Source organism: Thamnophis sirtalis, unplaced genomic scaffold (assembly GCF_051295495.1).
Source record: "Thamnophis sirtalis isolate CommonGarterSnake01/CBP01778 unplaced genomic scaffold, rThaSir2_p1.2 scaffold_4, whole genome shotgun sequence".
In the NCBI taxonomy this organism is placed as follows: Eukaryota; Metazoa; Chordata; class Lepidosauria; order Squamata; family Natricidae; genus Thamnophis; species Thamnophis sirtalis.
The window spans coordinates 43,111,826-43,137,557 of NW_028261384.1; the positions used below are offsets into that span (position 1 = coordinate 43,111,826).

General features: G+C 38.3%; 1 protein-coding gene across 1 annotated transcript in view; it reads right to left on the bottom strand.

Moving 5' to 3' along the window:
* The window catches only part of CPVL (carboxypeptidase vitellogenic like), a 44,947-nt gene that overhangs the window by 18,040 nt on the left and 1,175 nt on the right, over positions 1 to 25,732 (bottom strand). Inside the window, exons 2-10 of the mRNA XM_014067299.2 lie at positions 20,056 to 20,261; positions 18,524 to 18,642; positions 8,413 to 8,527; positions 7,875 to 7,933; positions 7,008 to 7,087; positions 6,293 to 6,359; positions 3,472 to 3,594; positions 2,648 to 2,779; positions 1,415 to 1,513 (exon numbers count right to left, since the gene is read on the bottom strand). Of these exons, the coding sequence (XP_013922774.2) occupies positions 1,415 to 1,513; positions 2,648 to 2,779; positions 3,472 to 3,594; positions 6,293 to 6,359; positions 7,008 to 7,087; positions 7,875 to 7,933; positions 8,413 to 8,527; positions 18,524 to 18,642; positions 20,056 to 20,245 (984 nt within the window). The 5' untranslated portion in view covers positions 20,246 to 20,261. The remainder of the gene's footprint in view (positions 1 to 1,414; positions 1,514 to 2,647; positions 2,780 to 3,471; positions 3,595 to 6,292; positions 6,360 to 7,007; positions 7,088 to 7,874; positions 7,934 to 8,412; positions 8,528 to 18,523; positions 18,643 to 20,055; positions 20,262 to 25,732) is intronic.

Consider the following 25,732-nt stretch of genomic DNA (forward strand, 5'->3'; position numbering starts at 1 on the left):
TGTACTTAACACTGTGTCTGTAAGAACTGAAACAATTGACCTTGCAATTTCATGTTCAAGTTTGAAATGATGAAACAATTTAATATGTTTAGATCAATTAACTTCATAAGAAGAAAAAAGCCAGCAATTTGTAAAAGGTATGATATTTGATAATAAAAATGCAAGTTAATGTAAATATACTAAATCAGTTCTGATGTTGGAATACTACTTTGCTAGTTGTTCTTTCAAATAAGAGTTGGATCTGCTGGACTAGATCCAACAGCCCAACTCATGCAGTATGCTGGCACCAGGATTTTTGCCCTCAGTATCTTAAACAAAACTTTACAATGTGAAAAAAATATAGGCAGGCAATCTAGCCAATAGCTTTAGACCACAGGTCTGGAAGAAAAAATATCTCTTCTCCTTAAAAAGAATGCATTTCTCAGAACAAAACAGACAGAATAAGTTAGGATGCTGATGAAGAGAAAGAAACCTATGTTACTATAGCAGTAACATTGCCTTCATTGACATCTTGACCTATTAAAATACATAACTGGCTGTGAGGACTTAAGCTTAAAGTTACCTCCAGATATAACATTTAGAATTGAGGCCAAATAGCTCAGTTTTGGTTTAATCAGATCAGAGACTCTTGTTCCTCCGACTGAGAATCCTTCAGGTGTTATTTTGCAAGAAAGCACAGATCAATGGAGGGCTGCAATAATAGTTGTCCTTCTAGAACTCTGTCTCAACTCTACACAGGCTCTCTGTAACTCAATCAAAGTGACTATCAGGTTCTTGGTCTCTTACTAAGGCCCTTCTCCCCCGATTACTCAGTTTGACCAGTCAACCAGCTCTTGGTAGAGTCCTGATGGAGACAAACTTCTTCCATTTGAGAATTATGGAGGCCACTGTGCCTTCAGCACAGCAGAAATTTTGTAGTCTTTCCCAGATCTGTGCCTTGCAATAATCCTGTCTCTAAGTTTGGCAGACAGTTCTTTTGCCCTCATGGCTTTGGTCTTCTACAGTATGCGTTATCAACTGTGAAAACTTCTATAGTGTGTGCCTTTCCAAATTATGTCTAATCCATTTAATTTACTACAGGTGGACTTCAATCAAGGTGTAAAAGTACATCATCAACAACCAAGAGAAATGGAAGGCACCTGAACCAAATTTCAAGTGTTGTTGCAAACTGTCTGAACAGTTAAAGTGATATTTCAGTTTTTCTTTTTAATAAATTTACAAATATTTCTAAAATTATATTTTAACTTTGCCATAACTTTGTCATAATGGGGTACTGAGTGTAGATTAATGAGAAAAAATGATTTTCAACAACTGTAGAATCAGGCTGCAGCATAACCAAAGTGAAGGGGGTCTGATTACTTTTTGAATGCACTATACATTTTCAATAAATTTGCCTTTTCTTATAAGTACTTACTTCGCACTTCAAGAAATTGAAATAGTTGCTACATCCTGTGACAGTATGAACATAAGGAGGACTTCCAGTTTTATCACCATTCAACAGAGTATCAAATACCTAATGAAGAAATTCATGCAAGTTCAACATGTTCATTTTCGTTGTTGAATATGCAATTATTCACTGTTCTACAGTTCCCAAAGCTAGAAAAGAAAACTTGGTAAAATATACTTGTACTAATAAATACTAAAAGAAAGATCCCTCCTTGCATCAAGATCCAAGTGAATACCATATTTAAAGTCATAAAAGAAAGCTATCCCAATCAAATGTCTCCAAAATAAGTTGAGAGGAAATGTCATTTTATTCCGTGGAACAAATATGGTCTAGATCAGTGTTTTTCAACCTTTTTTGTGCAAAGGCACACTTTTTTCATGAAAAAAATCACGAGGCACACCACCATTAGAAAATGTTAAAAAAAATTAACTCTGTGCCTATATTGACTATATATAAAGTAATTTTCCCACGGCACACCTTACACTATGTCACGGCACACTAGTGTGCCGCGGCACAGTGGTTGAAAAACACTGGTCTAGATGACTTGGGCCACTCAGTCTGAACCAGCGAATATTTTTCTTCTCCTTATGTAAAGCAGCAGCTACTGCAGTTAATATTCCAGAAATTAAGCTTGCCTGCATGATATCAACAAAAATTAGTGTAACAATTTTATTTTAAATGAACAGTTTTCTATTCTCTTCTTTTTAAAGACGGTTTTGTAAAATATGGAAGATTCATTAGATTGCTGGAAATGCAACATGCTGCGAAGTGGCTCATGTCAGTTAATTCTGTATGGTAACCACTTTTTTTCCCAAATGTCTTTAAAAAATTAGAATATTTATTTGTGGATAGAAAAGTTATGATAAATATGTCCAAGCATCCTCACAACTTCCAAGATTATTTTTCTTCCAATTTCTGGAGATAAGAAAAAGCTTTAGGACATTCAAAAATCAGAATTAATAAATTAAAGCAATTCATAAAAGAGATGCCTATGTAAACACACACTCAAGTGCTCAAGTTTGAAGGGAGTCCAATGTAAACTTTAGAGGAACATTGGCGAATGACTTCTCTCTCTATTCATTTTCTTTTTGCTCCTGCTGCAATCAGGTTTGTGACCTCCATTTGATTTCTTTCTGACCCCTTACTCTGCTCAGATGGTTTTAATTGCTGAAGGCCATTATATGGGCCTCTATGACATACTTCAAAGGCTTCTTTCCATTTTTTCTGCTGGATGTATTGTTGTCCCAGATTAGTCTGATTTTGGACATATATCTTCTGCTTCTCATCTAACAAGCCAATTTGATATAAAAATTCTGCATAGCCTCCCAGCATCTGATCAAGAAAATGAACAATATTAGTCACGATTGTTTTCATTGTAAAAAGTAATTGAAAAGATTGAAAAAACATAACAAAATCAATACACTTTTGCTGAATTTTATACACAGGGCTAAAGCAAGCTAACACTATACACTATACACAGTAAAAATTTAATGGCTTTTAAGCAGCCATCTTGCTGGGATTGCACCAGAGGTGGTATTAAGCCAGTCGAGCAAACTGTTAGCAGCGGCTGTGGGAGGCTCCACCTACACGTCCCTAATATAATGTGCAACCTTCTGTGCATACACAGACCAGTTGTGGGATTCAAAATTTTTTACTACCAGTTCTGCGGGTGTGGCTTGATGGGTGTGACGTGGCTTGGTGGGCATGGCTTTGTGGGTGTGGCAGGTGGGACTTGGGAGGCAGAGAATAGATGGGGGCGGAACCAGTCCGAGGTGGTATTTGCCAGTTCTTCGAACTACTCAAAATTTCCACTACCGGTTTTCCAGAACTGGTCAGAACCTGCTGAATACCACGTCTGGTGGGCATGCACTCATATTTGCGAATCAATAGGGAAGGTAAGTGAATTCCACCACTGGGCTGCACCTAATTTCTAATCATATATTTAAGGTTAATTGGATACCAATCAGAATTATGTTCTTTTGGGGTCTGCAATTTCAGAATATAAAAAAATATAGAAATCATACCACTTCAGGATCACATAGACCATCCCCAATGGCAACACCTTTGAAGTTGATCTTTATCTTTGCTGTAGGATTATTGCTATGAATATAATATCCAATGGCTGGCACATATTTCCCTGCATAAGACTAAAGATAATACAATGATTGAATCATTAATATGTAGAGATTTTTAATATGTTATCCAACTTTGATGATAATTGCTTATATTGTATCTAAAGTAGTAGGCTGATACCCTTAGTTAATTAAGAGCTTCAGATGTGGACAAATTTCAATATCCAGGCAATATCTGAACAGCATCACATAGGTAAGACTGTTATATTTGCTGACCACCGTATCTTACCCTGTTTCCTCTAAAATAAGACCTCCCTGGATAACAAGTCTAATCAGGCTTTTGAGCAAATGCGCTAAAAATAAGCCGTCCCAAAAATAAGCCCTCCTGGAAAATATTGCAACACATCAGCCATGAGGTAACCACACTCACTGCCTCCTGTACCTCAAAAATAATAAGACCTCCCCAAAAATAAGGCCAAGCATTTATTCCGGGGGTCAAAAGAAAATAAGACCCTCTCTATTTCAGGGAAACACAGTAAGCATTCACATGTTTCTTTGGAAATAAAAACACAAAATGATAATGTTCTGTATAAAGAAATTCCTTTATGTCTTCTTTCTTAGTCAATTGGTATCAACAGAAAATTATACATTTGTTTAACTAAAAAAAAGGAAATTCTGTTTATTTATTTATTAGATTCACACCAAACCATTATTTGTACAACTCAAAGAGGCATAGAGAATGCTCCCTCCTCCTATTTTCCCTATTTGCACAAAAGCAAATGGTTGAGCCAGATTATCCAGCAATTTTGATGCCTAAAAAAGGACTAGAATTCATAGTTCCCCAGTTTCTAGCCCAGCATTTTAACAATTAACCAAAATAGCACTTTGTTTCACTATAAGTCTGCAAAATAATGTAACTCAGAGAAAACATGTATAAAATTTAACTATTTAGTAATAATTTGAAGCAACTTTTTCATATTTCAGAAATGAAAACAAGATGATTTTGGTCACTAGAGGCAAAAGGTGTAAAAAAAAATCAGATTTATTATTTACATGTCCATCCTCTTTAACTGTTCCTGTTGGCAAAAATTAATTTAAAAAAAAACCCTTTAAAGACAAATCTGTATAGTCAGAGAAACAAATATCCAGCAAAAACAGTACCTCTTGACTATAAAACATTATTTGTGTTAGAGATTACCAGCAACAACAAATTGAACAAAAGCATTGTTAGAGCTATTATACCCAATATATTGCTACGAATTTTATCTCAGATGTGGAAAGTTATTTTAAAAAGAAAAATATCAGCGGAGCTATTTACAATACCAAAAAAAATATCTATTTCTCTGATGAATAGATGCAAGAACCTCTGGAGAAAGCTGGTAAAACAACATAGTTGCAAAACTGAATTTTAATTCTTTATGTTCAAATCAATGCTACAGGTTAAATTTAGAAGTCAAAATTAATCTCTGGCTGAAAAATCTGAAAAAAAGAAAAAAAAGAAAAGAACTTGGTTTTCAACCCCTGTTTTGTAAAACAAGGAACAGTGCTACTTACAATTCCCTTGCCTGATGTTTTGTGGATCTATCTGTATTATTTTACAAAGTTTAAATCTGAATTCCTGTATGCTCACATTTAAATAAGCTCCACAGTTCGAAATGTTAACAATAAGGGTAACTGGAAAAAATTACTGCCTTTCTTCTATTTGTTCTGAGCTATGATAGTGCAAATGATTAGAATGCCAGAAATTCAGCAGTTTGAATCTCACAAGCTCAAGGTTGAATCAGTTCGGTAAAAAGACTGAAAGCGGTATATACCATATTTTTCGGAGTATAAGATGCACCGGAGTATAAGACACATCAAGGTTTTGAAGAGGCAAATTAAAAAAAAGTTTTCGCACTCTGCAGACCTCCCAAAAACAGCCCGTTTTTTTGTGAAAACGGGCCCTTTAAAAAAAAAAAAGGCATAAATAGCCTTTAGGAGGCTTGTAGATGCTCCTGGGGAGTGGGGTCCCCAAAACGATTAAAAAATGGCCTGTTTTTTGTCAAAAAAATTGCATACATAGCCTTTAGTAAGCTTACAGAGTGCTTCTGGGGACTGGGGGGGGGGGAATTGAGCAAAAAACAGCCTGGCTCATTTCTGCCCTCTCCAGGCACCAGGAGCTCTCTGAAAGCCTCATACAGCCTCTGCACAGCCATTTTGGTGAAAGGGGCGAGGTTTCAGGAGGCAAAAAATGCTGTATTCCATGTATAAGACACACCACATTTTCAGCCTCTTTTTTGAGGGAAAAAGGTGCATCTTATACTCCAAAAAGTATGGTAAGTCTAAGTAATATTTAACTTTCTTGTAGGAAAATTGATTATCCTCTCAAAAAGCATGATTAGAAAGTTTCAATCGAGCTTCCAATACTAAAGTAACTTACATCAGAGCTGATAAATCAGTGCCATTCAATAAGAGTTTGCTTTGCAAGTTCAATTCATTATATACCGTTTATCAATTCTGCTTGCATAATGATATCGCATTTAGAATTAGAATTGAATATATTGTTCCAAATGTTATCTCATTTTGAAATAAATTTTTCTGAGTGACCAAATTATCGGTCTAGAACTCTTGCTGGTTACTGTATCAGCAATTCTATTAATTAATATAAGTTTTATTTCTTCTTTAACATATTCATACAAACAGTTAACATAAAAACATATTCCTTAATAGAATATGTTTATATGTAAAATAAAAATTTACACTCACAAATTGACAAATGTTTAAGCAAACTTACTTCTCCTGTTGCATAGAAGTCATTTTTCTGATAATCAGGAAAAAGCTGGAAAAACTGAACAATTGCACTGAAAATGCAGATATAATATTAATTAATATACACACTGAGACACTGTAGTATAAGCTTATAGCTCACTTTTTGTCAATGGAGCAAGCTAGATTTGCTTAATAACTGCACAGTTCACTTAACATCTGCAGTGGTTTACTTTATAGTCATGATGAAAAATTGGACATGACCCACTTAATAATCACCCAGCCTTAGGAATAGACATTCATATTTTTGTCATAAGTCAGGACTAGCTGTAAATATTAAACATATGCAACTCATTTAAAAGAGATCCTTTACAACTATGCAAAGCACCACTCCTTGAAGTATTAAAAGTATCATGCAATTCTTCCATATCATAAAGAAGTATTGCATGACTACTTTGAAATCTGTCCTTGGCTGTCTGTGTGTATTTAACACACAGTGAGATAATCCTGCACAGCTGCTCCAACAGATGCACACATGCATACATGGACAAGCAGGGATACATGGATCTCTGGAAACAGTGAAGAAGCCTTATAAAAGACAGCTGCTTTAATACTTCAAAGATTGCTGCAAACGCTTTGCTCAGCTCTAGTAAATATTCTAAATCTCTACAAAAAGTTGTGCCGGACTTATTTTTGTACTTACTTTTCTGTGAGGGAGAAGGAGAAATTCAGCTTTAACTTACCTATACAAATCTCTTCCAACATCATCTTCATTCTTTGCATATCCTTTCAGATCATCTGTAAAACTGAAGCCAGTTCCAACCTGATAGTTAAAGAGAACCAGAACATGTGAGGACAAAGAATTCCGTTTTTTGCTGTTTTCCACATCAAATAAAATTTAATTAACTACATAATTTCTCCTACAGCTATTAATTGTTTTACTCTTGTTTTGCACTTATATTTATGTCTATTCAGAAGTCAATTTCATTAATTTCATGAAAACTAATGGGCAAATTTGTAAATTAGTAAATTGTCTGGATATTTGTATATTTTTTTTATATTGTAAGCCACTCAGTTGCCTTGAACTGAGAAATAGATAGCAAATAAATTTAAGGATAAAAGTATAATAGTAATATAGTAGTAGTAGTAGTTAGTAGTAGTAGTAGTGATGGTGGTGATGGTGGTGGTGGTGGTGGTGGTGGTGGTGGTGGTGGTGGAGGAGGAGGAGGAGGAGGAGGAGGAGGAGGAGGAATGTAAGAGTTCAGATTAGAAAATTTGGATTTCCACCTTTCTCTTTTTTTCAGGCATAACTTATGTGAGTCTTTTTTATGTAGTAGTAATAAAACGTTTAGTTGTTGATTGGATTGTTGGTTGCTGGCTATTAAGTCATTGGCTGTTGTTTCCTTTTACTTGTCAAGTCCTCTGCTCCTAAATACCTGATAAGCTGATGGTAAATCAGCACTACTGATAGAAACACTAATCTAAAGATACTATAATATGAGGCCCCTGCCTACTAATACCATGCTGCTATTCATACTATAAAGTATTTATGTTCAAAATATTAAATTTATTTAATATTTTACATAAAATGTTATTCATTCTTAACTTACTGGATTGTCAATATACAGCATGGAGAACTTAGAGGTCCAAGGAAACTTTCGTTCAGTCACTATTAAAGCAAGCAAACCAGAATATGATTTCAGCTACCATCAATGTACCAAACTGTAGAAATCTGAGGTGAATTCGGCATACCAAAATACATTTTGGATATATCATCCCCCCCTGAACGCCAGATAAATAAATAAAAACTAATAATAATATTTCCAAGTACTGTATTATACAACTTGGGCTCTGGATTCCTGTCCAATGTTTTTATTATTATCAAACTGACAGACAGATCCAAGTTTTGTAACAGTGAGTTGTAACCATATTTCATCTCAAACACAAGTACCAGTTTTGTATCAACAAGTATACACTTCCTTACTTACACTTGTTCAGAATAGGAAAACTATATTCTGTTTTTAAATACACTTTACTTAATTACAATTAAAATTTGGGGGAAAATGAATTGTAAAAAATGAACATTCAGAAATAAAAATATGTGTTTATACTTCCATGTATTACATTAGAAACAAATCAAATACTTGCAAGAGAGGTTCTTCTGAACAACATATGGTCCATGTTCAACAAAGAGGCCAAACATAGATGTTCCTCCAGGTCCACCTTGGAGCCAAAGTAAGACAGGAGCTTTTTCTGGCTGAAACTGAAACCATAAGAACAAAGATTGAAACTATTGTTGGATACACTGAAATGATGCATTTATTTTAACAGATAAGAAAACTGTCAAGAGTTTTATTATATTCTAGTTGGTTTTTCATAAGGTTGTTGTCAAACTCAATATGTATGATGACTCCCATGGATGCTTCCCTAGATACCTCTCTAAATGTCACTTCAAGGAGGTTGAACCAATTCCAGGCACCTCTGGAAGGGAGATGATCAATGGCTCAAAGTAGCTGTTTGAGAGAGATTTGGCTGAAGAACAGCTGCAACGGGACTGTCCAGAGCCTTCAGGTGGTAAAAGCACACAACTACCGCAACTCAATGATGATGAAGAGGAACTCCTTTCTGCACTTGATTCAAGAACACACAGGGTAACGACAGAGAAGGTCAGGCATATTACTTGTGAGGAGAAAGCCTCACTCTTCTTAATGTGCTGCACCAGAAGCTGGCTATTTAAGACAGCAGGGAGGTGATGCTGGGAACAATGTGTTCATTATCTAGCTCTGTATTTCTGGTTGTTAAGATTCTTGCCTTGCTTTGGAATGACATTGTGCCTTGACTTGGATCGTGCCTTGTGAATTTTGGGCTTTTCTTGCCTTGTGAACCCTGTTATTGTGGATTTAATTTTGCCTGGTGGGTTTATTTTGATTGGGAAATTTTGAAGTACTCATAGACTCATGGCTATTGCTCTGTGGACTAGCATTGGTCTGCTTGTGGATGAAATTAATTGGCACAGTTCTGTTTTTTTTGTGAAGGGATTTGCTGGGGAATATTAATAATTGTACTAAACCACTGGTGTGTGGGGGTGTGTGTGTGTATGTGTGTGTTGTGTGTGTGTGTGTGTGTGGGAGAGAGAGAGAGAGAGAAAGAGACAGACAGACAGACAGACAGACAGACAGACAGACAGAGAGCGCGGGGAGAGGGAGAGGGAGAGAGAGAGAGAGAGGGAGGGAGAGGAAGAGAGAATAGCACAATATGAGGGGTTTGGGCTACCATTTGGCTACCATTCTGACATCAATATGTACCAGATTTTTGAATATCAACTTATTAATCAACTTGCTCAAACCCCATGTTGAGACAGAAATAAATTTCCGTCCAATTTAATCATGTCAGCTATTGATAAATATAAATGAATTTTTATTACGATCACAGATCAGCATTACAAATAAGTCATAAAACCAATATAATAGTAAAAAAAGAAAAGTCAGATAAAGACATTAGAATTGGTGGTGGATTATCAGTGAACAATTTGAGTCTGCCTAATTTAGGATACAACGTAACAGACTGGCCACCTTCAGAGAAACTACTTTGTACTGATCTGATAACAATAGTTGTACATAAAAGATTAGTATTTCCTAAATACTGTATTTTATTAGGTGAGGTGTAAATTGAATTCACAAGTCCTTATAGAAAATGCAGTATACCAGGATATAAGCAGTAATTTCAATGGCCCCCAGTCCACAGGGTTCATGTGCTTTTTTTTGGTTTTTTGTTTTGTATTAGCCTGCCAAAACTACTGTGAGGAGTATAAGTATAATCCTTATTGTCATTGTATTTAAATACAACAAAATTGGTGCATTGCAGCAATCTAAAGTTAGCATTTTGAGGATATAAATATAAATATTTCACTGGGGTTTGATACATCAAAAAAAATTCTTGGGAAGACTAGTGTCCTGAATATTTTCCTAAGGGCTATATACGTCGCCTACAGATATGATGTCAGAACCAGGAACTCATGTTATCCATAAAGTGATAAGTAAAAAGGTAAAGGTTCCCCTAGCACAGGAATGTGCTAGTCATTCCTGACTCTAGGGAGCGATGCGCATCTCTGTTTCAAAGCCGAAGAGCCAAAGACATCTCCGTGGTCATGTGGCCGGCATGACTAAACACCAAAGGCACCCGGAACACTGTTACTTTCCCATGAAAGGTAGTTCCTCTTTTTCTATTTGTATTTTTATGTGCTTTCGAACTGCTAGTTTGGCAGAAGCTGGGACAAGTAACGGGAGTTCACTCCATTACATGACGCTAGGGATTTGGATCACCGAATTGCTGACGTTTCTGATCAACAAGCTCAGCATCTTAGCCACTGAGCCACTGTGTCCCAGCCATTAATAGCAGTACTTAGCAATAGCAGTAGACTTATATACCGCTTCATAGGGCTTTCAGCCCTCTCTAAGCGGTTTACAGAGAGTCAGCATATTGCCCCCAACAATCTGGGTCCTCATTTTACCCACCTCGGAAGGATGGAAGGCTGAGTCAACCCTGAGCCGGTGAGATTTGAACCGCTGAACTGCTGATCTAGCAGTAGCCTGCAGTGCTGCATTTAACCACTGCGCCACCTCGGCTCTCATTAAGTGATACATATCTTAAAATGAAGGTAGGTTACTCAGCATCTCTTTTAAACTACAGTTGTTATAATTCCACACTAGCTGGATAAAATCACTTACCTTTTAAAAATCCTCTTTAAAAAGTAACTGTTACAAAAAAAAGGATTTTGCCAAGGTTCTATTTCCTTGAATGAGTATAAAGAAAAGTGCCTTGTTATCTTATTAACAAATGATCTAGTCACTAATTGTAATAAATGAACTAACTTGTTATCAAATGTTTATGTATGCTTATGCTCAGATGCAGAAATACTTCAAAACAATGCTCTGTCTGTGTCAATCGTTCGTTTATAAAATTCCCAATGGAAACAGTTGGTCTGTGTTTGCCTACTTTTAGGTAGGCTGTAAATCCTGCTTTGTTTAGGCTAGTCTTTGATGGGTTTGAGGTAGTATCCTACTCTCTAAATGTTTCAACATGAGTTGCCCTATTCTTAATTTGATTGTTTTGATAAGGAAATGTTTTTACAGCTGCACAAAGTCAGAAGGAACCTTTTGGACAGAAAGATTTATAAATATTTTTAAAAAATCAAACACCTGCACAGTCTTTAATTGTTGATATTCAGAGAAAAAGAAAGTTGCAAATTTTATAGTAAGAGAAAAAAGACAAAAAATTATACATCTATGTCCCTAAATGCACATGGAAGAGATCTAGATTATCTGAAACTCTATTATGAAACACTAATAAAATCTGCTCATGGATGAAACACCATAATAGAATGACATGTTAACTCCAAAACAATGTCTCCCCCAGTATTTCTATACATTGCAATCTGAAGATAATAAATAATAAATAATATCATTTATTATAATAATACAAATACAATAATACAAATAAGAATACAAATAAGAAAAAATAACAAAACCTTGAGCAATTTCAGGGGTATTTATTTCATTATTCTTTTTGAGTAAGCCCTCAAAAAGGGCTTTGGTACTTACCTGATATGCCTCTTATAATAAGGTGGAGATAGCATCCATGCATGCATTGACACTGTCCGCTCTCTGATTGGACTGAGTCTCATTAATAATTAATTAATATCCTTTATAACCTGCCCTTGCAGGTAGCTCCACCCAGCTTTCGGCAAAGAAAACACACACAGACTCCCATGTTATCCAAAAAAACAAAAACTTTAGTAACAAAGAAATGCAAACCTTTTAGTAAATTACAACATCAAGTTCAATCATAAATGCTTATATACCGTCAAACAGTAGCCCCTCATACGCGGTGATGAGGACCAATCGCTAGATGGGGGGGGGGGCTGGAGGCTATCTCCACCTTATTAGAAGAGGTGTATCAGGCAAGTACCAAATCCCTTTCTCAATAGAGGTGGAGATGGTATCCATGCATGGGACATACCGAAGCTATACTGCCCCCCATGGGAGGGAGTAAGACTGGTCCGAATCATCTGTCAGAATGGACCTATTGCAAAACCCTACGAACAAATGCTATGTCTGCTGATGCAAATTTATCTGATTTATAATTATTTATAAAGGGTGAGGACGGCGCCCATGAGGACACCCTGCAAATCTCCTCTAGGGATGCTTGCATAGCCCAAGCAACAATGGTGGCTGCGCTCCTTGTCGAATGAGCGGTGACACACCTATGAGCAGACTCCTGATTAGATTCATACGCCATAGCTATACATTTTATGACCCATATGCATATTATAGATACTGATACTTTCTGCCCCAGTAATGTGGGCTGGAAAGAGATGAAGAGGGACTCTAATTGTTGGAATTCTGACATCCAGTGAATGTAGGCCGAGGTGGTGCAGTGGTTAAATGCAGACTGCAGGCTACTTCAGGTGACTGCAGTTCTGCAGTTCGGCTGTTCAAATCTCACCGGCTCAGGGTTGACTCAGCCTTCCATCCTTCCGAGGTGGGTAAAATGAGGACCCGGATTGTTGTTGGGGGCAATATGCTGACTCTGTAAACCGCTTAGAGAGGGCTGAAAGCCCTATGAAGCGGTATATAAGTCTAACTGCTATTGCTATTGCTATGTAGATTTTTAGAGCATGGCGAACATCGAGTTTATGCCACTGTTCTTCTAAAAGCCAGGTTGGGGATGGACAGAAATTTGGTAGGACAACCTCTTGTGCCTTGTGGTACCATGAACTAACTTTGGGTGCAAAGGAGGGATCTAATTTGAGCACCACAAGTCCTCTCTAACAGACAGGGCATGCAGTTCTGAGATCCTCCTGGCGGAGGTGATGGCTACCAGGAAGGATACCTTCCAGGTGAGGAATTGCAGCGGGATAGTGAGGAGGGGCTCGAAAGGTGGTTTCGTGAGAGCTGTGAGCACTTTTGGCAAATCCCATGTGGGGTACGTGTAAACTGCAGGTGGCTTGAGATTGGTCATCCCTTTTAAGAATCTCTGTACAGTGGGGTGTTGTGATGGGGGTTGATCCCCTCCACAGGTAAATATTGTAGCCAGAACTGTCACCTGCCTTTTGATTGTATTGAGGGACAAACCCTTTTCCAAACCATCCTGGAGGAACTCCAGGACTTGAGGGACAGATGAGGAGGTAGGAACCATGGTCTTAATCGAGCACCAGGTACAGAAAGTCTGCCAGGTAGCACTATAAATACTGTCCATGGAGGGCCTTCTAGAGACATATATCGTGTCTATGACCCTGGAGAAGAAGTTGTCATGTCTTAAAGTGGCCTGCTCAATCGCTGTCAGCTGGAGCCGTTGAGGGTCCAGATGCTCCAGTGACTCCTGACTGAGGGACACCAGTCTGACGGGATCCTCCAGGGTCTCTCCACGGACAATGTTCATAAGTGCACAAACCACAGCTGACATGGCTAGTGTGGGGCAAGGAGGATGACCTCTGCCCTGATGGAGATGACCTTGCGGATGACTCTGGCTATCAGTGGGATCAGTGGAAAAGCGTATAGGAGCCCTCAAGGCCAGGGACAACAAAGGGCATCCACTCCCTCTGCTCCCGGCATGTAGAACCTCATAAGGTATCTGGGCAGCTGTGAATTGTCTGGGGAAGCAAACATGTCCATAACTGGAATCCCAAAGCACTGTGTGATCTCCTGGAAGATACAAGGGTGCAGTCTCCATTCTGCTTAGTCAACTGTGGCCCGACTTAGCCAATCGGCTCAAACATTTTCCACCCCTGAGATGTGTTCAGCCGAAATAGAAGAGAGGTGGTCCTCTGCCCAGCAGCCCAGGACACTACCCTTCCTCATGTGTTGTCTCTATCTGGTTCCCCCTTGCCTGTTCACATGTGCCTTATCAGTCATATTATCAGTTAGAATTAAGACATGATCCCCTCTGATGGAGTGGGAGAATATCCGGAAGGCCAGGCATATGGCTCTGAGCTCTAGCAAATTTGTGCTCTGGGCTGCCTCCTCTGGACTCCATTGGCCCTGTGCTATCTGTGTCCCCAGATGTGCCCCCCAGCTATGGACAATGGCATCCGTGGTAATAGTAACCCTGTTATCCACTTTAAAATGACATCCCTTAGTGATAGCCAGGGATCTCCACCATCGGAAGGACTTACGAACCTCCTTTGATATGCTCACCTTTGCCTGAGATGTGCTGGTTCACTTCATTTGAAATGCAGAAGGAACTATTGCAGATTCCTGGTGTGCAGACGGGCCTGGTGTATAATTGCGATGTCTGACACTATCTTTCCTAGCAGCTTTGATAGTGGCTAATGAAACCTTAGTCTCTTTTTCCACTTGCGAAACCAGCTGCCAGAGGCTGTCCAGCTTCTCTTCGGAGATAAATACCTGTCCCGCCCATGTCGATCCAAGCAGGTGAAGAATCCTGGTGGTGGGGTTGAAGTGGCTCTTAGCTGTATTTACCGAGAATCCATGAGCCTGAAATATTTGTAGTGTAACAGAGAGGTCCTGTTTGGCCACCTCGTGCAAGACCCATTGTACTAAAATGTCACCAAGATAACATTGTACCCGGATAGGTATGGTTCACAGGTGGCCCACCAGTGCTGCCAAAATCTTAGTAAATGCACAGGGAGCCAAGGAAAGGCCGAAGGGCAAGGGCCTGTATTGGAAATTGTAATGACAATTTCCATAACAAAACCGCAAAAACTGGCAGTGATCCTGGAGGATAGATACGTGCAAGTATGCCTCCGTTAAATCAACTGAGGTGAGAAATTCGAATTGTCTCACCCCTTCCAATATAATTTGTAAAGAATGCATTTTAAACCTTTTATTACGAACATATCTATTAAGCCATTTTAAATCTAAATGCCATTTATGCCGCAGTTCTGTCTGCCACTGCTGTAGCCAAAGAAGTCTGCAGAAAGCCACAGAAGAAGCCATAGCCTGAGATGCAAATCTCATGGCGCTGAGGGTAGTGTCTGAGGAGAACTGCACCGCAGCCACAATCTTATTCAGGTCCTGGTGCACCCTGGAATCACTGGCTGGGAGCCTATTCTGGAGCTGTTGCAGCCAGAAGAAGCTGGACCTGGAAAAAAAGGAGGCAGCAATTGAGGCCCGAACCACCCAAGCCACCGCTTGGTGTCCTCTATGCAGGGTCTGGTCGGCTCTCTCGCCCTCAGGCTTGAGGACCTCCTCCTGCGAGCCTGGCATTGTCGTGTTCGTGTACAAAGCTTCAATGGGGGCATCTATGGTGGGCCATTGCAGAATTTTATCAAGGTCTTGAGCCTCATTATAAACCGCCTATCATTGGAAGAGATCGCAGAGCCTGACGTAGGTACTGAACATTGTGTCTGCACCATGTCGACAAACAGCTGAGGTGCAGGAATGGTCTCCATTTCCAATTTATGCTCAGTATCAGTAAATAGGGCACTGGCAGATGGGCCTTGTGTCGGAGCCGTGGAAGCCTCCAACTGCCCATCAAGTTTGGATGCAGCCTTGACCTTGCATAATGGCTTAAATAAGGTAGGGAGGAAAGTCCACACAGGTAGGTTTGTCTGGGACCGCACCCTCATCTTCTGACAATTCTGCCTGATTTCCCCTTCCTTAGAGACAGGGGACTGACTGTGGTGGGAGTGAACCGGGGACCTGTTTCCAACTAAGGCTGGATTGGTCTGTGCCTGGAGGAAACCCTGAGGGGCCATTAAGGATGCTGCCATCAAGCCCCAATGCCCGGCTTGATGGCCTCTGCAATTATGTCTTGGAAATTTGGAGCCATGACCAGCATCTGCCACTCAGGATGGAGGCCTGCTGCGGTGGGCATAAAAGAAGCCTCAACAACTCTGTCCTGTGTTCGCGACCCTCTGGAGCTGTGAGAACCTGGGATGAGTCCCCAAAGCCCGGCCATGTTGATAGGCAGCATCGGGCTGAATGGGCCAGAAATTGTTTCTAAGTACAAGGGAGACCGGCAACTGGGGCTAGAGTCTCCTGGCTGGGATAGTTCAGCCTTGGAGAAAGAGGAGGAGGAGTGGTGCGAAAGGCTAACCTTCTCCTGGGGTTTGGGCATCTTTGTGGCCTATTTTGAGGCCGTTTTAGATTTAGAGCTCTTACTTGTAGCCTTGAAGCCCTTGCTGTGGGACCTGGCCATTCTGCCCCCTTGGGAGATGGAAAGTAATGCTGGAGAATGTGGGGCCTGTACTATGGCCAATAAACCAGGTCCTGCATCCTGGCTGTCCCTATCAGTCTCTGGGAATGGCCCAGCCATACTACTGTCATCTTGAATCCCTGGAAGAACACCGCCCCCAAAATGGTGTCCGCATCATTATCCCAGTTAATTGGCCTGCAAAATGGTGGTTCACACCTTTTCTGTTGTTCTGGGCAGTGCTAGAGTGATTGGGCAGCAGGAGCAAATCGGGCCAGCGTGCTGTCAATTGCCGGCCAAACGGTCCCTCTCAAGATTCAGTTTCGCTGCTGTGGTTAAAGCCGAAAGGGAGTTCTAAGGTCAATTCGGGCTTGCGTGCTGTAATCAGCCAGCTAAACGAGCTCCCCCAGGCTTCAAATATCACCGCAGCTCTCAAAGCCGACTGTGCCGCCGCCACTCCTCTTTCTAGTGTCGAGCGGCACTGAAGCGGCTCTATGGAGGGAAGCTCGGTCTCAGCAGCCTCGTGGCTAAAGCCACGAACGCAGGTGTACAGAGCAGGTGGAAGCTTCAGCGAGATACCTCATGACTGACAGCTGAGCGACAAGGCAGGTGTGACAAATTTAATAGTCCTGGTGCTGGAAGACTATCAGAGCCCGTCGCACCCCTCCATCTGTGGGCTTGAGGCTCAATGTTGGTGCCTCAGGGAGAGAGTTCTTATGGGCCCAAGGCCCCTGTAACTGGCCCCACTCTTCTTGTATTAATATCAACAGTACTCACACCAGAGTAGATTCAAAGTCCAGAATCCGGAATTAATTTAGATTAATCAATTAGCCAACTTAGTCAGAATAAACCAATTGTAAGAGACAGAGAAATGGATAACACATCTATCTTTCAGAGTGGATTGAGTCGAAAGCTGGATGAAGCTACCCACAAATAAAGAATATTAATTAATTATTAATCAAACTCAGTCCAATCAGAGAGCGTACAGTGTCAACCCATGTATGGATGCTATCTCCATCTCTATTCAAAAATATTCATATTCTCCTCTAAATAAAACGTTATTATTGTCAATACTTTTTTTCCTCTCTTATATCCATTATATCAAATAAATGGAAATGGAATAAACTCAAGAATAGAGCCACCACCATCACAATCACTTGAGATTGCAACTACATTATTAACAGAGCAATTCATGTTTTAACTTTAACTTGTACTGGTATTCTTGTTCCAAACTATATTTTCACATAACCCAAGAAGTCTTAGAATTTGCAGCATGCTAATAAACGTTTAAGAAAGATAAAATATTTCAGGCTTATTGGCATAAATTCATAGTAATTTGTGCCCTTTTGCAAGTATTCCTCGATGGCTGGATTCACATATGATACTATATGATGGCTTATTTGATTTTGACTTAGCAATCTATGTGAACCTCAGCTACCATGGTTTTATAAATCAAGGCTTATAAGTTAGCACAGTAATCAGATATTTGCAGTATCTATTATTTGTATATTTGAACATTTACATCATTATCATTTTTGGTCTCAAACATCCATAATTAAACAACAGATTGTCATTGTACATCTAATCAGGAAACAATTTCATGATGCTTTATAAACGTACCTTTCCAATATACATGGAGTGGGGAAGGGAGCTCAATCACATCATTCTTTTAATTAAAAAATAATAAAGTAAATCTGAGGTCAACTTTTAAATTGTCCCAATGTTACATTAAAATTTTATTCTACATGGATCATCAGTGTGTATATATATTAAAATAATTGAGGTGTTTTATTTTCCCAGCATTTAACATATTAACATACTATACATAGCACATAATGTTATTGACAATAGTAGCCGAAAACTTTCTTTCTGATATAAATCTATTCATAGCAACATAGAACTACAGTTATACAGAGATAATCATTTATCTAAAAAATGATAACAAGAGAATCATTTGTCTAAAAATGATAAATGATGATGCAGGGTTTCTTTTTAGCACTTCTATGGGCTTAAGGTTCCTTTAATATCAGATGTACCCACACTATGGAAAGGAACTGCCTTTCTAATCTCATCTTCCAAAAGATGAAAAATATTCTGTACCTACCTGAGCAGGAAAGAACCAGAAGAAAAGGTTGCTATTGTAAGTTTTGTTGACTGTCAGATAGCCTGAATAACTCTTCACATTAGGTCCTGGGAGATGTTCCACTAGGCTTAATTGCCTTCCTTTGAAAGAATGGTTAAATCATTATCATTGTTTAAATGAAGGATTGGACAAGAATTCAAGAGCCTGAATATATACAATATAAAGATTTGTGCATACAAAGTTTAACATTTTCATCAGTCCAATCATCCTAATGCATGGTTGTTTGGCTTGTCTGTACCATATTGAGTCAACAAGAATTGCCATTGGCTATGTATAAAACATATATAATGTATATAAATAACAAACTTCCTTTATATTTTAACATTTTTTAAATTATCTTGTGGGGCCATATTACCAGCTGTGCACAATTTGAACAAAACGATTATGTTTATCCAGAAAGAAATATTTAATTTTAAAAAGTAAAAAAAATATTTTAATTTTTATTATTATTTAAATTTTGTACCACTTATTCTAATTGAGCAACAGTGAAAAACTGGTATAAACATAATGACATAAAGACATAATGGCTTCATGTAAGTATTACAAGGATCTGGGTTGTTTATAAATATACTTTCTCTTGCTGTAATGATGGATTTCAAAAAATGTTTGTTGAGATTACAAGAAAGACGAAATGAATAAAAAAGCTGAACTTCTGATAATTTGCCAGTAAGTATATTGGCTCAGATTGATATGACAACAGTAAGAAAGTTTACATCTTTCTTTCCATGGGAAGACATAATTACCCTTATCACACAATGCTGACTTTGCATTCTTAATTTAAAGCTTAAAGGTGAGAAAATTTCACTTAAAAGTTGGAACAATAGTATGCATCACTGCCCACACTATGAAAAGTGAGAAAGGATTCCAGTTCTTCTGATTTCCTGTAAAACAGTATTATAGCTTGGCGACTGGAAACACAATATATTCAAAAGTTTTTGTTTTCTTCAACTTGTATCCATACAGATATCCAGACTGTAACATGACCTGTGATAAATGTTAAAAAAAAAACTGGAAATTTGTCTGCATTTTTACTCTATAGATCTGGGTGGTCCACAATCCAAACAATGATAGAAAGAGAATAAATGTAAGATATATTCCTCCAGTTCAACTAAATTTATGTGAAGTTTCAAGTAAACCTAATGCAAAGTTTAAAATACATTCTAAAATCTTACTGTTGTAACCACTGGATTTTAATAGGGATAAGAATAAACAAGCAACATGTGGCAGTAAAAAAATGTGAAGTGGTTATACATGTACTTTTATGCAGGCATAACTGGGAACAGCTCCCACAAAAGGGGGGAACTTGTAAAAGTCACAGCTGCTTGAGCAATCCAATAAAAAGTGCATTTTACAAAAATTCTCTTGAGAATCCTTTGCACAGTTTTAGATTGATTATGTGCAGACACTGCAGAAAAGCTGGAGGCACAGGAAATATTATTTTTCTGCATGATTTAAGTTTTTTTTTAAATGTCATCTTTATAAACCAATTTTACCTTCCTCAGTTTCACCACTTTCAATGTAAGGTGTTAGAAACAGTGGTTGTCCAGGATCTCCTTGTGATGGCAAAGCATATTTTAGTCTTCTAAAAATACTTCCCATGGCACTCCATCGTACATGGCAGCTGCTTAATTCTAAGGAGAAAATCAGGCTTAGCAAAGCCAGTAAAGCCGTTATCTTGCACATCTTTTCACTTGGTTACCTTGAAAGGAATCAAATAAAGCAGTAATTAAAAATGAAAATTAGCTACAGTGGTCTTGTTGAAACAATCCAGATCCCTGTCATGCCAACCATATTCCAGGATGTGATATTTTCCACAGAGTTACTTCCCTTTCTTCTCCTATAGGTAGTCTTCACTTAACAATGGTAATTGGGATTGGCAAGTTTGTTGCTGAGCAATATGGTCATAAGGCCCAACTCTACAATACTGTACTGAGTTATGATGGCAATCTCAGTTAACCATAGTTAGATGATTATCACACAATATTTTATAGTCAAGTGATGACCATTTGCGACCTCCTGCCAAATTTCCCATTGACTTTGCTTGTTAGACATCAGCAGTGAATGTTGCAAATATTGACAATGCAATTACAGGATGCTGCAACATAATAATTGTGAGCCAGTTACTATGCTCTTGAATCACAATCACATGATTGTGGGGACAACTATGAGTTGTCATAAGTCCCCCTCAAGCAGTGCCATCATAACTTTGAATGGCTGCTGTAGAAGTGATCATTCAGTGAGGACTATCTGTTATCAGTAACAGGTAAAGCATAATTATGACATAATCTTGCACTTGAATTATAGTTACTATATTAGTACAGCGACAATGAAAGTTATTAAACTTTATCTAGTAAAAAAATAGTTCAAGGAACTATTGCAATTATATTATACTATAACACTGTGATTTCTCTTTCTATCCATTTCTGTACCAAATATAAATACAAATGGCAGTACTATGAAGCCTAAGCAGGTTAAGCTTCTTCTCACTCAACACGTACAAGCATCTGCCCCATTCTGTGGATCATTTTCAAGGCCTTGTTAGTGATTCCACAAAGTTAAAAAAGGCATTTCTTCTTCAGAGAAATATTATATTTCAGCTCTCGCTCTCTGGTTTCAACTATAGCATTCAAAGTTACAACAGAACTGGAAAAAAGTAACTTATGACCATTTTTCAGTCACGAACTTTGCAACATCCCCATGATCATGTGATCAAAATTCAGATGCTTGGCAACTGGTTCATATTTATGACCATTGCTGTGAGCCAAGGTCATGTGACCCTTTTGCAACCTTCTGGCCAGCAAAGTCAATGGGAAGGTACATTCACTAACAACCGGATTACTAACATCAACTGCAGTGATTCACTTAACAACTGAGGCAAGAAGGGTCATAAAATGAGGCAAAATTCACTTAACAAATGACTCACTTGACAACAGAAATTTTGGGCTCAATTGTGGTTGTAAGTTAAAGACTACTATGACATTTACATAGCAAAGCATCACTTAGTCAAAATTACAAAATCTGCATCATGATGATACAAGCTCCACACTTTCATATTTGTATTGCAATGTCAACACAAGCATGTAAACATTGAAGTGAGCATCACAGCACAAGTTTTGTCACTTGATAGTCCTCCATTCAACCACAGAGAACACAACTCCATGATACCAACCATCAGCACTCCATTGTACCATCTTAACTTCTTTCACTATAACTGGCAGATGGGTAAAAATAGTAACTTTAGGAATTATTTATTTGATTCAGTTTCAGTACTGCCTAATTCCAACAGACACTGTTTTCCTCCTCGCAGTTTTTCTTACGCAGATCGTTCATACTATGCCCTTAAGGCTTTGCATACTGCTATACAAGCCTTTTTAGTTAAGGTCCATATAAAATGAATGAATGCTATTAAATTTTAAATGAAAAGAATTCCCAGAGATTGACTATACATAGTTAATATCATGCTTAATTCATCCTTACCTCAAGCCTCACTGTAATGTGATTATATTATCTGAAGGTCTAACTAAAGAACATCTCTCATTATATTGACATCAGGAGACATCCAGCCTGCCTACAACTGATCAACTACCATTCTTTAGTGATTGAAAGAGGACTTTGTCTGAGATGAGAAATACAAGGCCCCACTTCTGATGTGTCTTAGGCATATGAAAATCACTCATTTTTATAATTAGGCTTTCCAATATATTAACTGACAATAATATTTGTCTTTTAATGGCTTGATCTCTCATTCTGGATTTTGTTTGGATTCAGAAACTAGTTCAGTATTAATTTTAAAAAAATATTAGTAGCATTAGTAAAAGTATTTATGGTTACCTGTACTAGATGTGTCATTAATGAGCTCAAAAGAAAGACTGAAACATTGCTGGTTTTAGTTCTTTCTCAACAATATGGTCATGCTATTAAAGTCATTTAGAAATGAAAAGTACAAAATTGGATCCCCAGTCATACTGGAGAGGAATGGATTTTCAATCAACAGTAACAAAAATGCTTTTAGATTTCTAAGTAATTCTACCCAGGGAACACAAATGAAACCAAGAAGGCCAAATTCAATCAACAGCTATTCCAAGTGTACAATGTTGCTTTCCATTATAGAAAAGGACTGAACTTGTTATTCCCCAGTACTATAGATCAAAATAAGGTACTTCCTCTCACTTAGACGAAGTTTAAAAGAGGATTTGTCAAATGGGTAATGTCTACTTGTATTACTAAAAAATTAAATTACAATCATCTTAATGGTTCTTTATTAAGGTGATTTTGATTTAATTAAGCTTTTATGTAAAAGGGTTTAGATTCTAAGTTCTTTTTGAAAATGTAATATAATAATTGTCAAAAGTTGGTATTAAAAGTTATCTATGACTGTTCCGTATTGTGCCACATACAACTAATCCAGGAACAAGAGTTCTCACTTCTTTGGCCTCAATAAGATATGATTCTTTTACCCAAGCACCAGATTTGAAAAAGCAAAGGCATATTTATAAATAACACTGATTATATGAAAAAACTGTTTTCCTGTGTTTTGTTACACATTCTTGGGAAATGGTAAGCTTGTAAATGATTGCTTAAATTGAATTAAGTTACAAAAATGAAATATGACTGTAAAACAATCAACACAATTTAGTGTGTAAGATTGTTTAGTAATTTTTCCAATTTCTTTAAAACTATTTTAACCCAAATAAATGAATAAAAATCCTTAGTGACACTTTTTAATAATATATAGTAAGGTTATATAAAGTTGTTCTAGTAGATTGTTTTGCCAACTATATACCGTATTTTTCAGAGTATAAGATGCACTTTTTTTCCTCTAAAAAGAGGCTGAAAATCTGGGTGCATCTTATGCACTGAATACAGCATTTTTTGCCTCCTGAAGCCCTGCCCTCTTCACCAAAATGGCCATTCATAGCCTTATGGAGGTTTTCAGAGATCTCCTTGGGGATGGAAAGGGCAGCAATGAGAGAGAAATGGGCCATTTTTGTTCCCCCAACCTGCAGCAGCACTCTATAAGCCTCCATAAGGCTATGCATGCGATTTTTTTGACAAAAAAGGCCCGTTTTCATGAAAAACAGGCAATGTTTTGCTCTTTTCTGACCCCCTCAACCCCCCAGGAGCACTCTGAAACCCTCCCCCCAAGGCTATTCATGCCTTCTTTTGGAAAAAATGCGCCCGTTTTCACAAAAAATGGGCCGTTTGAGGGAGGTTTGCAGAGTACAACCCCCCCCCTTTCGGAAAGCTATTTAGTTAGTGTGGTTGATGAGAATTACATTGGTCAAGTGCTGTGCCAGCAGGTGCTACAGGTTGTCATTGATTTCCTCCTCCAGCACATAGATAAATACACCTGGAAACATCTATCTACCTACCTACTCTCTCTCTCTCTCTCTCTCTCTCCCCACCTACCTACCCACTGTATTTCTCTCTCTTTCTCTCCCTCTCCATCCCTCTATCTACCTATCTACTTTTTTTAAAAAATTGCCTCTTCAAAACCTTGGTACGTCTTATAATCCAGTGCGTCTTATACTCTGAAAAATATGGTATGTAGTACATTCTTGATTATTCAATATAATACTTACAAAATGGATTCATATACAGTACTGCACTGAATTGTAATGTGGTTTGTTTGACTTAGCCTATTATATAAACTAACTTGCTGTCATTGGTCAGATGTGGTTTATTCATATTAATTGCAGACATATATCACACTACTTGAAAACCAATGTATATTATATACATACTGCCAGAGTCCAGACAAAAAATTCTTAGCACAATAGCAAAGTTAATATATTATCAGGGGGATTCTGATTCAAATCCAACAGTTCGTATATAGAAAGAATTTAAGGTAGACTAATTAGCACCTCAAGTGAATTGAACTATATTACATGCTATTGGTATGTGTTGAAGATGAATGATTGGGAAGAGTTGAATTTGTAATCCAAAACTTCTAAAACATTCCAGGAACGGAAAAACAAATACTTGGTAAACAAAATCTTCCTTGCCTACATCTGTATACAACTGCACCACTGGATTAATTGTTAAAGTAGAAGTATTAGTTTCAAAGAAAGAGTCATGTACTTCAAATTCCCTTAGAGTTTTGAAATATTATAGACCAGTGATGGCTAACCTTTTCCGGACCGGCTGCCCAAAGTGTGTGCACGTGTGCATTCGTGTACACACACCCAAACCCCCAAAATGCAATGCATATGGTCCTCACACATGCACCCACCCCCTGCACACATGCACAGCCCCCTGCACATGCACATAGCCTCCTGCACATGCTTCATCCCCATGCATGCTTGTGCGCTCCCTGCATGAGCCCCACCCTGCACATGCATTCGCAGCCCTCCTGCATGTGCCTTGCCCCACATGCATAGTAGAGACACGAAGTAGAGACACGAAGACCAGATGGTCAGTGGGAGGCGCCCATGTATGCGCAGTGGAGCTGAACTGGGGCGACAGCTCATGAGCCATCAGAGGATGTTGCATGCCACCTCTGGCATGCATGCTATAGGTTCGCCGTAACAGTTATAGACAATTTAAGCTATATTAACTTGCCAAATATTATGGTTAGATGATCATTTATTTCACGAGGTATCCAAGGGAAGCATCAAATCCAATCAAAGAATGAGAGATACAAAGCAGAGATGATGGTGTATTAAAATAATTCATCACTGGCTTTGGTAAAACAGGCAATGATAGCAAGCTACTGTGATTTTTTTTAATTGGGACCAATGAGCAGCTATAAATGGGATCCCAAATATGTATTTTTCTGGAACCATCTATTAGGCTCAGCAGCTATTTCTATGCCCTTTCAAGATCTTAACTAGTAGGCCCTTTTTTATATGGTGTGCATGTGGGAGGATGTACCGGAAAATACACTGAACTGCAGAAGTGAGATGAGAAATTAATTAATTTTTCTGCCATTATTATTTTTACAAATAGGTCAAGACGGTGAACATACGAAAACTCCATGGATCCAATGCCTACCATTCAGTCCTACACAGCAATTCTAATCAAGCAATTAGACAGTGTAGATCACTTTTAACTTTTGTCATTAAAAGTGGGCAGTGCCAATGTTTCTATATATTTTACTTTACAATTCTGAAGAAGTGATGCAAACCTGGAATTCTATTATATTCTGTCTTTGTCTTATGAAGTCTGAAA